Source organism: Oryctolagus cuniculus, chromosome 4 (genome assembly GCF_964237555.1).
Source record: "Oryctolagus cuniculus chromosome 4, mOryCun1.1, whole genome shotgun sequence".
NCBI lineage: Eukaryota > Metazoa > Chordata > Mammalia > Lagomorpha > Leporidae > Oryctolagus > Oryctolagus cuniculus.
Window position 1 is genome coordinate 109,084,162 of NC_091435.1, and position 13,965 is coordinate 109,098,126.

General features: G+C 45.1%; 1 protein-coding gene and 1 pseudogene across 12 annotated transcripts in view; both read left to right on the top strand.

The window, feature by feature from the left end:
* TNIK (TRAF2 and NCK interacting kinase) overlaps positions 1–13,965 on the top strand; it is a 399,091-nt gene that overhangs the window by 244,292 nt on the left and 140,834 nt on the right. For all 12 annotated transcript variants that reach the window (XM_017346916.3, XM_017346919.3, XM_017346917.3 and 9 more), the window contains exon 4: positions 9,608–9,733. In XM_017346916.3, coding sequence (XP_017202405.2) covers positions 9,608–9,733 — 126 coding nt within the window. The remainder of the gene's footprint in view (positions 1–9,607; positions 9,734–13,965) is intronic.
* On the top strand, positions 12,309–12,461 carry LOC127483118 (U2 spliceosomal RNA; annotated as a pseudogene).

The following is a 13,965-nucleotide window of genomic DNA, read 5'->3' on the forward strand; positions in this document are numbered from 1 at the left end:
AGAACCGTATGTAATGCTTCTCTCCTTCCGGTTTTCGAGCCGAGATGTGTCCAGATTTGCAGACACACGCTTCAGAATGAGTGCTTAAACTCAGCCTTTGAAGTTCTTTTAGCTCCCGAAATCATTATGGAAATTTCCCCATTTCACTGCTTTCTGGGGATTTCTTCCCAGCTGGGTTTGGGTACTCTGGATGTACCTAGAACCTCTAAGAGGAATTGAACTCTCTAGGGAAGAGTTTCTCACGGAGGACTGCCAGGGGCTGTGGGCCATCAGCACCCCTGTGGAGCTCAGGAGAAATGCAGATTCCCGGGCCAGTGGCAGCCTAGCTGTTCCCCAAGCTCCTCAAGAGCCTCACATACACAAGTCAGAGGACCACTTTTCTAGGCCTTGTCGTTATTCTTCTCTGGTCCGCATGTGTGAAAGGACCATGGTTCTTTTGTCGCCATGTAAAGAATCCTGCTTTCCTATGGAAAAAATTCCTGAGATGAACTAGTCCCTTTGCAGTGATACCCTAAAGTGAATGTGGGACTTAGTGAAATAATAAAAATAAAAAGACCATGTGTCTTTATGACGACTAGTTGTGATGCCATTACTCAGGACGCTAGTAGAGGCTGAGAAGGGAACTTCTGACTTGTGTGAATTAAACTTGGGAAGCCACGTGTTCTGCTTAGGAGTTTTGTCTGACCTCATCTCTGAGCTGTGCATTTTCCCCACCAGCTTCTCTAGGCTTGTGTTCTAATAACCCCGTTACCATTAGTCCTAGCAGAAGTGCTGCTCCAAACATCAGTGGCTAGGCTTGGGTCTTGGACGTGTCCCAAGTCTCTAAACTGACCCCTGAGTTTCTTCAGCCACGTCTAGGTTAGAGGCCTGCCTGGGGAATCTAACGGTAGGGGAGGGTTGATCTGCAAAGGAGAACCTCTCACAGAAAGAGATGGGGAAGGATGCTGGGTAGGCAGGAACAGAATTCTGTGACCATATCATGTCTGTATAGCGTGATTGTCTAAAACTGATTGCTCCTGGAGCAAAGTGCCTCTCTGGTTCTATTCCAGCCCAAAATAATAATAATGGCAGCTGACATTGGAGTCGTGATCATGTGCCAAAACACCTTTGAAAACTTTGTCAATTTCTTTGATCCCTTTCTACAGCCTACAAAAGAGATTCCATTATTAGTGCATTGTAGAGATGTGAAAACTTAGCATCTTAAATATTTTGCTCAATATAGCAAGGTTATTGGGGGTGGAGTGACTAATTCAGCCTCAACAACTTAATCCCCTCTGTGGAGTCCATTCTCCTGGCCACATTACTGTAGGTCTTCAATGTGGAAGGGTGTTTGAGTGCTGAATTCAGCATGGTTCTTTTTTTAATTGATTTAACAAATGTCTTCTAAACACCTGCTTTATGACAGGCACTGGAAATGAAAATGAAGAATGCTCCTTTGCCTGAAGAGGAGGTTATGATAATACCACCTCCCTCTAACTATTTACAAATAAAGGTTACACATTTTTATAATGTGGTTATAAAATTCAAGATAAAGTTACTTGTGAGGTTTGGTGGGTCAGTGGGGGCTGGTTCCCCCTGACTAAGGCCAGAACATTTGTGGCCGGTGATATGGCGTGTGCCAGGGCTTGGAGGCTAAGAGTGTACTCTGAGCACTGTGCAGTTTCAAGGCTGAAAAGTTCCAAGAAGGATCGATGTAAGAGGACTCTGGACCAACCAGGGCCAGGCAGTGAAGGACCTGAATATCTGGACGAGGAGTTTATGGGGTTTTCAAATGTTTAATTTTCCCAGTAAACACTTTGTTCAAATAATCTTAGGGAGAACCCCCCAATGTGAAAGGGATACAGTAGTTCCCCCATTTCTCTCATCCTCACCTTCTGTGTTCTCTGTTACCTCCAGCCAATTGTGTTCTGGAGATTTAAAATGAAATTCCAGAAATAATTCCCAAGTATTAGTTTGTGCACCTTCCTGAGTAGTGTGGTGAAATCTCATGCTATTCCATTTTTATTATAGCATAGTTATAATCATTCTATTTTATTATTAAACTCTGCCTCATTTTCTAGGTTATAAATTAAACTTTATCATAGCTATGTGTAGATAGGAAAAATAGCTAGTATATGTAGGGTGTGGTACTACCTACAGTTTTGGGCATTCACTGGGGATATGATGCTTGTATGGTAGCCCCAGCTCTTGGATAAGGACAGGACACCATATAAGGAGATTTGCTTTGTTCACGGGGAGTGTGAGATTGTAAGTCCTGGCCCCTGGCCCCAAACCACCACCAGCACCAATGGTGGAGCCAGAAGTTGAACAGGAGAGTAGCATGTTGGGATTTGCCTGCAAAGGACCCAGTTAAGCCCAGCCTTACTGAATTCCTGTTTCTTTCTTGCTGAATTCTGGTAGGTGAAGCTTATGAGTGGTCTCTGTCTCTTCAAAAGCATAAGGAAGTGGTCCCTTGATAGCCACTGGTAGAATGCTTTGCTAAAATTGGACAGAAAGAAAAAATCTTTCCATCTCGGTATGATTGGAAGAGTCAGGGGGACATCCTCCTCTCAGAAGGAGATGGTTTCTGGATACAGTGTATAATGACAATCACAAGGCCTTAACATCAGTACCAAAGTGCACTAACTCATGTAATTCCTAAACCACCTTCTGTCAGGGGAGCACTGCTGTTACACTCATTTTACAAATGAGGACTTGTAAGCACAGAGAGCCTAAGTGACTTGCTCAGCCCCAGACAGGAAGTGGTGAGGCTGGAGTTGAAATCCAGCTGGTGAGGTGCACCCACACGGCCCACAGCCATCTTCTAGGGAGAGAGATGAGGGTGGGAGTATCGCCTGGGCATGGTATTCTGACTTGGATAGAGCTGGGTTCATGGCACATTCCTCTCCTTACTGATAGTGACCTTGAGCAAATTTCTTAACCATTCTGAGCCTCAGTTTTCTTTTTCCATTAGATGGGTACATAAATGTTGCCAACTTGCTTTGAGGCTGAAATGGAGCATAATATCCAACACCTGATATAGGACATGTTCTCGGTTCCTGGTTTTAATGATCAGTTCTGGGACAATACAATGAATGAGTAAAATGGGACAGATAATGGGAATGAAAAGATTTCAGAGTGTATATTGAAACTCTGTGCCTGGGCTGTTAACCCGTCCTGTGACCCAGGTCCCATGCTGCTGTTGGTTTCCTTCACCACCTGTTGGAGTTGTTGCTGGTGGCCTGGAGAGTGTTCACCTGTTAAAATGGTATGCTGGAGCAAGATCCAAGTGAGGTAGAAGCTTAAGGCTCAAGTCACACAGCTCATTCATGCATAGTGAACGTGCCATGCTCTGGGTGATAGCATCCAGCAAGACCGTTATGGGCACCATCTTCCGCAGCCTTGCTCTCCAGCAGGTGTGAAAGCCCTGAACTGTTACACAGTAGCTTAACTATACTTTGGATCAGCTAAGGGTGTTCAGATTGTTAGGAGGGAAACTACAAAGAAACTCGCCTAGTTGAGTGCCCAGACTGTGTTCTCAGTAAGGGATCCACAGCCTGAGTAGACCTCGGTTATCAGGAGACCGGGTAGGTGAGGGGCTGTCAGATCAGGGAGCCTGACCCTTGGGTAGGTTCAGCAGAGCCGGGAGTACCCCCCCCCCCCCCCCCCGCACCAGAGGCCCCTCTGCCTCAGAGACCATTCTGGACATCAGGACTTTTCCTTGGGGCCTGTTAAGTCAATGTCTTTAGCAGACAGAACAGCCTGATAAAGCACATGGTGTTTTTACTTCTCAGAGAAAAGATGAACAGTTGTGTGTGTGTGTGTGTGTGTGTCTCCGTCTCCATAACACCCTCCACCTTTGAGGCTATTTCCAGTACCTCCATTCTGTATGCGGTACAGCCTGTAGAACTTGGAAAGCATCTAGAGTTCTAAAAATGAACCCACTGAGCTGCCCACCCCACGCACACTTCAGCATCTGTCTTTGTCTTCCATGCAGACGGCACCACTTCGGGTGCCTTCTGCGTGTCTGGGTCCCTGCACATGTTCACACATGCAGGGTGTATGACCTGTCTGATGGGCTTGTCATGTATGGATGTGCGTATGTTAGAAAGATGGTCAAAGGGCCAAAAATGGACACGGGAACTTCTGTTTATATGTCCAAATTAATAAATATGAGCACTAGTTTGAATTTTTTTAAACTTTTGTTTATTTGAAAGAGAACGAGAACTCTCCCATCTGCTGTTTTACTCCCCAGATGCCTGCAAAGGCAAGAGCTGGGCCAGGCCAAGCATTTTTATATCCTAATAGTTTGTGTACAGTGGTACCTTTCATTTGTGGACCTTGTAGCATTTGATCACAATTATAATTGGTTCTATTAGCCACCTGGTGAGATTGAGACACTTATAGATGAAGGAGTAGACTGCTTGGAATCATTGACTGGGCTATTCAAACCCAGATTTGCAGGTGGGTTCCTCAACAGTAGACCACAGGGTCCCCTGTAGTATATCCTCCCCACTTTGCACTGCCACAGTTCTGTCCTTTGGCTTTTGCTAGGTTCTCACTTGTTGAACTCCATTGCTCTTTTGTAGCTAGACATCCTCATGGATATTTTGACATTTTTCTTAAATGCCTTTTTTTTCTGCTAACCAAGCCAAAATGGGAGATATTATTGATAACACTGTTTATAACCCCAGAAAAGATGACTCAATCTGACTTCTGGGGCTGTTACCTAAATCAAAGGTCCAGGATCCCTGAGGATATAAGCCCCTCGTCTGTGGTAGCCACATCCCTGCTCATGTTAGAACTAGCTTCTGGCTCCCTTGAGTTTGGGTCCTCCTCTTTCGTACATGGGTTTTTGGGAGTTGAACCTCGGGGCTGTGCAGGCTTGTGTATGAGAAAGCTGCACGTGGGACTCTCACTGTCTGCTCCTCTGAGGGGGCCTCACTTCCTGCTCACCCTAATGCCAGCAGGTCAGTCTAACAGTACAGAAAAGCTCCACAACTGGTCCATCTTGTCTGGGGCATATCCTCACTATGACTCTCTCACCCTGAGCATATAGTTTTGCCTTCCTCATTCCACTGCTATAAATGTGGCTAATCCACTTTGACTGGTGGGGTTAATGTGAAAACTAAACATTTACTTACTTACAAGCATTTGAGAGCAGTATGTAGAACATGGTGCTTATCATGTGCTACTGTTGCAGGGTCTCTTACAGACAAGCTTGCAATTTTTTTCCCCCATGGCAACATTGAGTGCCCTGAGACAACATACATTACCCCCTCCAGCCACGGAGCCTTGTAAATTCCATTTCCCTGCCAGGAAAATTACTCCCTTCCTAATCACACCACATCATACTTTCTCTTTCTCACTCCCCAACTGGATACATTTCATGTGACCTTTAGAACTCCTCTCAGACTTGGATTTCTTGGGGCTAATTAGATCAGCTATTACATGCCATGGTAGTAATTTTGCATATATCTGTGTCATTCAGCTTGTATCTGTTATGCTCATTGTTGTTATTATTAGCATTTAGCAATATGCTTGGGATATAGCAGGTACTTCATAAATATGGATTTGTTGAATGAATTCATTTAGCTTGAACTAACATATATAGCAAATCCAGGTGCTACCTGCAGAATGGCATGGCAAAGTCCAATTCATGCTACAGTGAAGATGTGGGATTCAGGGACTCACTGACCCACTCTGGACTGTTGCCTTAGATCTGTTAAAAAAAAAAAAATATATATATATATATATATAGGTGCATAACCTCACCTTGAGGTAATATTGGGTGATTCACAATGCTTATTTCTCATCGACTTTTTAAGAAATTTTAATATTTAATAAACCATGGTTTTAAAAAGCAGACTTCAAACTAAGTTCCATACCAACTTTGAAAATACTAGCAAATGCAGCCTCTTAAATTTGTACCGTCAGGTTACCCCATTCATTTACAGAATGTTTTCTAGTATGAAGAGCTCACTGAAATTTCAAAGCGAGTAACTTAGGAAAGTTATTTAAATTCTCTGAGACTCGCTGTCCTCATTTGTAATATGGCATCATTGAAAACGCCTACTTCATAGGGCTGGTTTGAATAATACAGTGCACACTCAGCCCCTGGTACATAGTGAACATTACACATAATTAGCATTGGCTGTATTTCATGACCACGGTCATGAGCATGTATAATCCAGCCAAAGCTAACCTTATGTGATATCAAAGTTTGTCAATGGCTTAAACAGGATTGTCTCGAACCATCCACTTCATTGCATTAGAAAACTGCTATCTCTTTGCAGGGTTTCTTACCTCCCTCAAGTTGCTTCTTGCATGACTGCGGGTGAAAGCATTCTGTGCTAACACTTGCAGAGGACCAGTCCCTAGGCCCTTGCTGTGTCATGTTTGCTGATGTCCCATTGGCCAAAGCAAGTCATGTAGCCAAACTTTCCAAGTTGGTGACAACTTGGAACTATTACCTTTTCATTATGACCCAGTAGCCATTAGTTCTCCGTGAGCTTGATCCTCGTGCTTGATATTTAAGATATAAGAATAATACAAGGTAGATGTTTGGCGTAGCAGTTAAATCACCACTTGGGACACCCATATCTCATGTCAGAGTGCCAGGTACAAATCCGGTTGCTCTAATTCTGATGCATTTTCCTGCTAGTGCTCACCCTGGGAGGCAGCAGACCATGGTTCAGGCAGTTAATCCTTGCCACCCACATGGGAGACCCCAGTAGAATTCCAGGCTCCTGGCTTCAGCTTAGCCCAAGACACACAGCATTTGTGGAATGAACCAACAAATGGAGGATCTTCCTTGGTCTGTCTTGCCTGCATTTAAAATGAAATGGCAATATGAAAAAAAAAATCTTTAGACAGAGAATATCCCTGTCATAACTGCTTAGTCTAATTCTATCCTGTTATTCTCTTGGCCTTTCTGAAAGTGGTGTACCACCTCTCCTCTGGGGGTCATTGTGAGAGGTGGGACTGATTGTGGCATGATTATGTGAGCTCTTGTCATGGGCGGAGTCTATTTCACCGAATATCTGATTGCCCTCTGAACCCAAGTCTAAAATTCTGAGTAATAGTAAGTCCCTGAAGTCCTGATGAATCACAAACTCACAAGGCCATGTGACCAAGATCAAGGTTGCATATTAGACCTACATAAAATAATTATGGCCAATGGTGGTTTCATAATTGTAGTTGGAAACAGGGTAATTTAAACCTAAAACGCAAAGGACTTACATCCCTAATCTCCTAGCCTTGTTATTGGGTTCAGAAAATTCATATAGCATTTACTTTGTATTACACTTTATAACTTTCACATACCTCGTTTAATTATTAATGGCATGTTGGGAATTACAGTATCTGTATCTCACTGTTGATGAGAAAACTTGGGTTCCCAAAAGTTAGATTTCTTGCCTTAGATCCTCCAGGCAGAAATGGGTGAAACTGTAACTCTGCACACACCTCTCCTACCTGTCCCCACTTTGCTGGCCTCAAACTCCATGCGTCGTCAACATTGGCTCCGTTTCCTTTTGCAGAGTGAGGGAGAATGTGCTGCCTTACTCCTGGCCTCCAGTACCATTTAGCCTACATTTAATTTCATACTGAATTATGCTGGTGTTGAGCTGTTTCCTAAGCTCTTACTTTCTTAATGGTATGGTTAGCTTTGGTTAAGCAGAGCTCCCACCCCCTGCCTTTCTCCCACATCACCCACCATCCTGGGGAGAGTCCAGGAGGCCGACAGTGAACACTGTAGAAACAGCTGCCTTCTCCCTGCCAACAGCTGGAGCAAAGATGGCCTGCTGCAGCTGGAAACTGACCTGCGTCTTTTCTCATTGTACATGGCTGCCGCGTTAGTCGGCCGGTAGCCCATGCCCTGCTACCCACAGAAACCCTCAGACTGGTTTTATCCCCCATCTGTATACACTTCCCTCACAGTACACCTGCTTACAACGCCCAGGCAGCCACAGTTATTTAGCTCCTATGGGCAAGTGTAAAATACCTAGTAGGCCCGTAGTCCCACCTGAGGTGCCCTGCAGGTCTCCTTGATCCAGTTGGAGGTTTGTGAAGGTCATTCTCGCCACAGGCCTATGTGAAGCCGTGGAGAGTTTCCCATGGCTGTGGGGCAGAAGGCCTGGGTCCATGTGCTGTGCCCCTGCCTCAAACCTGCCTGAGCCCCTCAACACCAACCCACCACATATACATACACACACCCACACACACCCACACCCACACACGTTCCCTCACTGCTGTGCTCTGAGCTCAGCATGCCCATCCTATGTCTGGCCTATTTGGAGATTACCTAGTCTTCAGCTTAGTTAAGTGTGTGTGATGTGTACTATGCTTTAGTTCTCCTAGGCTTGCAAATTCCCATTACTTCCCCCCCAGTTCTTTTATGTGCGGTCAGGAAATGTCATCGATTCTCCACCCTCCTCATCCTATTCTTGCCATTCCTTCTAACAGCACCAGTGCCCTCTAGGCCTTGGGTCCTTTGCAAATATTTATCCTGGTACTCACGTTGATTAGTGCTGTGGGTGTTACAGAGAACAAAAGCAAGCTGGGAGCCCGTGTTCTGGACACATAGAGAAGAACGTTTTTGAGGGAATGATGAATTTGGATGCCAGTCTGAGACATCACACGTCGGGGCTACAGAAGGGCCCTGCAATGCAGGCCGCCTCGGTGGAAGCCGTCCAGCAGAGAAGACGGGGGGGGGGGGGAGGGACAGAGGGGTGCTGCTCGTCACGGGGCAGCAGGTCCGATAGAGCTCCTCAGGGCCAGCCTGAAGGTCATGGTAATGTAAACTTGTATACTCAGGGACAGTCTGTGCTTATTGGTGTGTCTAAGACAATTATCCTGGGGTAGAAACTTCCCCCACCAGCCTCAAAAATAAAACACTATTTTGCAGTCCAAAGGACGTGGACACACAGATCAAATAGTGAAGGGAGAGCACACGGCCCACCAGTTGTGGCCCAAGTGGGCAGACTACAAATTGAAACTCTGAATAAAATCTGAATATCAGGAAACGAACTCCGTTGGAGAGTTTCCCCCTGTGCCTTCTTCATGCTTAGTTTCCTGGGGGTGAGCTGGGTACTCCTGCATTGTGCACTTTCTCAGATCTCCAGAACTTACCCCTGCTCCCTTTCCCATCTGGCTTTCATCCTCTTCACTCAAGCACTTCAATCAAAGTAGGTTTCAAAGGAAGGGAACCTAACAAAATTTTAATCTGAGAGCTCATGTTTTTTCTTTGCACTCTGCACAGCCTTTCCTCTGCAGGTGTGACCAGTGATAGGCACTGAATGGACACAGTTCCCAGGGGCCTAGTGAGGGTTCATCTCAATAGCCTGTCCACCTTGATCTCTGCCTGGAGAAGAGTTGAGGTTTCTTTTTGTCTCAGCAGAGTGTGGGCCAGGTCTGTTTGCCATGCAAACGCCGAAGACCCTTGGACCTCCAGTGTGTTGTCTTGTAAACCTTTTCTTTGTCATTGGTTATAATTATTCCATTTCTTTATCGGTATGGAAGAAGACCCCTGAAGAAACGAATTATTACTTTGTTGGTAAGATAGTGTAGAACAGAATCCAGTAAGTCAATGGATTTTCATGACAGAATATATGTGGTTCTAATGCAGGATGAAGAGGAAGAAATCAAACAAGAAATTAACATGTTGAAGAAATATTCTCATCACCGGAATATTGCTACGTACTATGGTGCTTTTATCAAGAAGAACCCGCCCGGCATGGATGACCAGCTTTGGGTATGTAGCACTGTCCACGTTTGCTTTCCTTACGTGAAGATCAAGGCTGAGTGGTCCATTTCTTTATCCTCATTGCTAAACTTGATGAAGTAACTGCTTCTCTGAAGCTCTTGGTCCCATGATTTCTGTGACATTGTATTTTCAAGGTTTTCTTCCTTGGGATTTCTCAGATCTCAATCTTCTCAGTATCTCCAAATCTTTCTTCTCTCCTTTAACATGGGTCATCTCTAAAGCCAGTTGTTAAATTCTTTGTTTTTTCCCCCCACTGATTGACAGCCATTTGTTGCATTTTTACCATATTTTAGGCAACATGCTATTTACTTTTTATGAATTATATCATTTATTACATTTTTTGAGATAGAAATTACTATCTTCATTTCTTGAATGACAGAACTAAGGTTTACAGATAAGGTAAGTAAACAAACCCAAGACCAGTTGACTTGATCTTGAAGTTTACTAGCGGTTTATGTACTTACTGGTATATAGCTAGCAGTGGTGTAGCTAGCATCTAACCAGGTTCTATCTGATTCTTTCTCCTGTCACTAATGTGTGAGTGACTGTCAAATGCAAATTCCAGCTCCATGAGTAAAACACCAAACATAGCATCTGATAGCACGTAGGCGCACTGCAAATGTTGTTTTTCTTTTTCTGCTTCCCCTCATCCACATAGCTGTGTACCTCAGTCCTTTTCCTTTAAAATCTGCTAAGACATCCCTGATTGACAGCTCCGCTTATGTTGGCTATTAATACCACTACCTTGTTCCTGCTCTGCCTACCCTAGATTGCATTTGCTGATCTTGATTTTTATCACTGGATTTTTTATTCACTTAGTATTTTTTTTCTTAAGATGTATTTATTTATTTCAAAAGCAAAGTTACAAGAGAGGAAGGGGGAGAGACAGAGAAAGATCTTCTGTCTGCTGGTTCACTCCCCAGTTGGCCGTAATGACTGGAGCTGTGCCGATCCAAAGCCAGGAGCTTCTTCCGGGTCTCCCAGGTTGATGCAGGGCCCAAGGACTTGAGCCATCTTCTGCTGCTTTCCCAGGCACATTAGCAGGGAGCTGGATTGGAAATGGAACAGCTGGGATTCAAACTGGTGCCTTTATGAGATGCTGGCACTGCAGGCAGTGGCGATTACCAGCTACACCATAGCACTGGCTTAGTCCTGCAGCCCATGTAGAATACCATTATGGTTTGACCTTCCATTGCCAGTTTTATAACCACTCCTGGAAATTCAGTGGAAGCTTATATCTTAGAATAGTTCGCTCTCACTTGGGCTCCTCTCTTCCCTTCCCTTTTTTTCCCTCCCCTCCCCTCCCCTTCTCTCCTCCTCTCTCCTCTCTGTCCTCCTCTATCCTCTCCTGTACCTTCCTATATGTCTTCTTTCATTCTCTCTCAAGCTACCCTTTGTCCAACAGACACTTTGTCTTAATGTTTCTAAAAATGCTCTTTTAACCATTTATTGTCTTGCTCATTTTCTGGAGATCTTAGTATATGTCAAACATGAAAAATTCACAGAATTGTCAATGCCTATTCTATGGCAAAAACTGTGCTAAACTGTATGGCTCCAGTGATACTATTTCAAACCACTAATAAGATTTTTATGTTACTTGATATTGAATACTCAGTTTTTCAAATGAAAGGAGCTATTGAGATTTTTTTCCCAAAATTTTCTTCTCCAGATTTAAATAAAATGGTACTTTAGGATAAATATACCTATTTTATGAGCATGTTGATATAGTATATTTTATATGATTTCTGAAAAAGTTATAGCCCTTATAATTATGGCCCTTCAATGTATAGAATGCATAAACATGAAACTTAAAACCATGAAAGTAGTAGGAGGGTCCAGTGCTGTGGCGTAGCAGGTAAAGTTGCTGCCTGCAGTGCTGGTTTGAGTCTCAGCTGCTCCCCTTCCAATCCTGCTCTCTGCTATGGCCTGGGGAAAGCAGTAGAAGATGGCCCAAGTCCTTGGGTTCCTGCACCTGTGTGGGAAGACCTGGAAGCGGCTCCTGGCTTTGGATCCATGCAGATCCGGCTATTGTGGCCATCTAGGGAGTGAACCAGCGGATGGAAGACCTCTCTCTCTGTCTCTGTCTCTGTCTCTGTCTCTGTCTCTCCCTCTCTCTCTCTCTCTCTCTCTCTCTCTCCCTCCCTCCCTCCCTCCCTCCCTCTCTGTAACTCTGCCTTTCAAATAAATATTTTTAAAAGGAAAGTAGTAGAAAAATAAATATGACTATGTACCTCTCAAGAGAGAGAGATCCCTATGACAACAAAAGAATAAACCGTGAAACAATTTGGATGGACTTGCCCCTGTGAATAAACATAATAAATAAAATTTTGAAGCACACTGAAAGCTGGTAAGTGCCTGTTAGAACAATGAAAGGTTACTGAGGCATGCAGGTGAGGGTTGCAATGTGCTAGACTGACTATTTCTGTTCCCCTGGCATTCGTGTGTTGAGATCCTGACCCCGTCCTGTGAGGATCCTAGGAGGCGGGGCCTTTGGGAGATGATCAGCTCATGAGAGTGGAGCCCTCATGGGTGGGTCCAGTGCCTTTATAAAGTCAAGAAGTCAATCGCTTCTCGGCCTTTTGGCTAAGATCAAGTGTAGTATCTGTTCTTATCAGTTTAATAAAGTCAAGAAGTCAACAGTATGTACCCAGAGGATCTCACAAGAACTTGACCCTACTGGCACCCTAGTCAAAGATTTTCGGCCTCCTGAACCATGAGAAACAGTAACTTGTCTATGAGCTGCTGGTCTATGGTGCTGCGTTACAGCAGCCCGAACTAAGACACAGCGATGAGTGCAGTGTTCAGTAGGAGCCCTGCTGAAGATGACTCGGGGAAGGACGTTCGAGGCCTGGTGTTCTCTGAAGGCCACGGAAAGTGGAACAGTGAGAGTGTGGGAGCAGATCGTACGGCCTTACAGCCATGGCAGAGACCTGAGCTCTTACCGTGTGGGAGGTGGGAGAGCCACTGGAAGGCTTTGGTGGTGCCACAACGAGACCCGATCCACAGGATGAAAAGGTCCTGGAGGCTGCTGGGTTGAGAGCAGAGTGGCTGTGGGTAAGGACAGAGCAAGGAGACCAGTGTGGAGACTGTTTTAGTAAGTTCATGCCCTTCCTGAACTTGGTAAAGAGGTTTTGCAGGTAGTGAGCCTTCCAACCCTGCCCGCAGAGGGTAGAGCCCTGCATATCCCATTCTCCCCACTTGTAGGTGAATGCAGGGACAAAATGTGTGGTGCTTACGGGCCGCATATTCTTCTCTGTTTGGAAGACTGAGGGCCCAGCACCTGTGAGACCCACGTCCCTGCACAGTGTCCCAACCATCCCGGTAACAGTTGTCCAGTAGCTGCTGTATCTCCAGGGATGAGACAGAAGCTATGGAAAGGATCCTCAGGATAAGAGTCTCATTTCTTTTTCCAGTTGTACTTCTATGCAATGAGAAAGTCAGGGGCCGGCGCCGCGGCTCACTAGGCTAATCCTCCACCTAGCGGCGCCGGCACACCGGGTTCTAGTCCCGGTCGGGGCGCCGGGTTCTGTCCCGGTTGCCCCTCTTCCAGGCCAGCCCTCAGCTGTGGCCAGGGAGTGCAGTGGAGGATGGCCCAAGTGCTTGGGCCCTGCACCCCATGGGAGACCAGGAAAAGCACCTGGCTCCTGGCTCCTGCCATCGGATCAGCGCGGTGCGCCGGCCGCAGCGCGCCGGCAGCGGCGGCCATTGGAGGGTGAACCAACGGCAAAAGGAAGACCTTTCTCTCTGTCTCTCTCTCTCACTGTCCACTCTGCCTGTCAAAAAAAAAAAAAAAAAAAAAAAAAAAAAAAAAAGGAAGAATTTGGACAAGTAAGGGCAATACAGAAACATAATAGGAAATTAACATCAGATGGCAATATTGGAGGAGTGTGAGTGTGAGTATAGAGTATAATGCATACTTAACTGCAAGGCTCTGATTCACTAGTTGTGGGGCATTCTGTGTCATCAGAATAATGGTCAGCAGTATTTGTCACCTGCTTATCACATGCCAAGACTGTTTGTTTACATTGTCATATTATTTCATTAGATCTTTATGGCCACTTTACAAATGAATGCGTATTATTATCCTTACTTGACGTATGAGAAAATTTGGCTCAGAGAAGTTAAGAAAAGTGTCCAAAATATGACTGCTAGTCCTTGGTGAAGCCAGTGTGTGCTAGCTAACCCCATGCTGTCTGGTACCAGAATCTAGCCCTTAAACT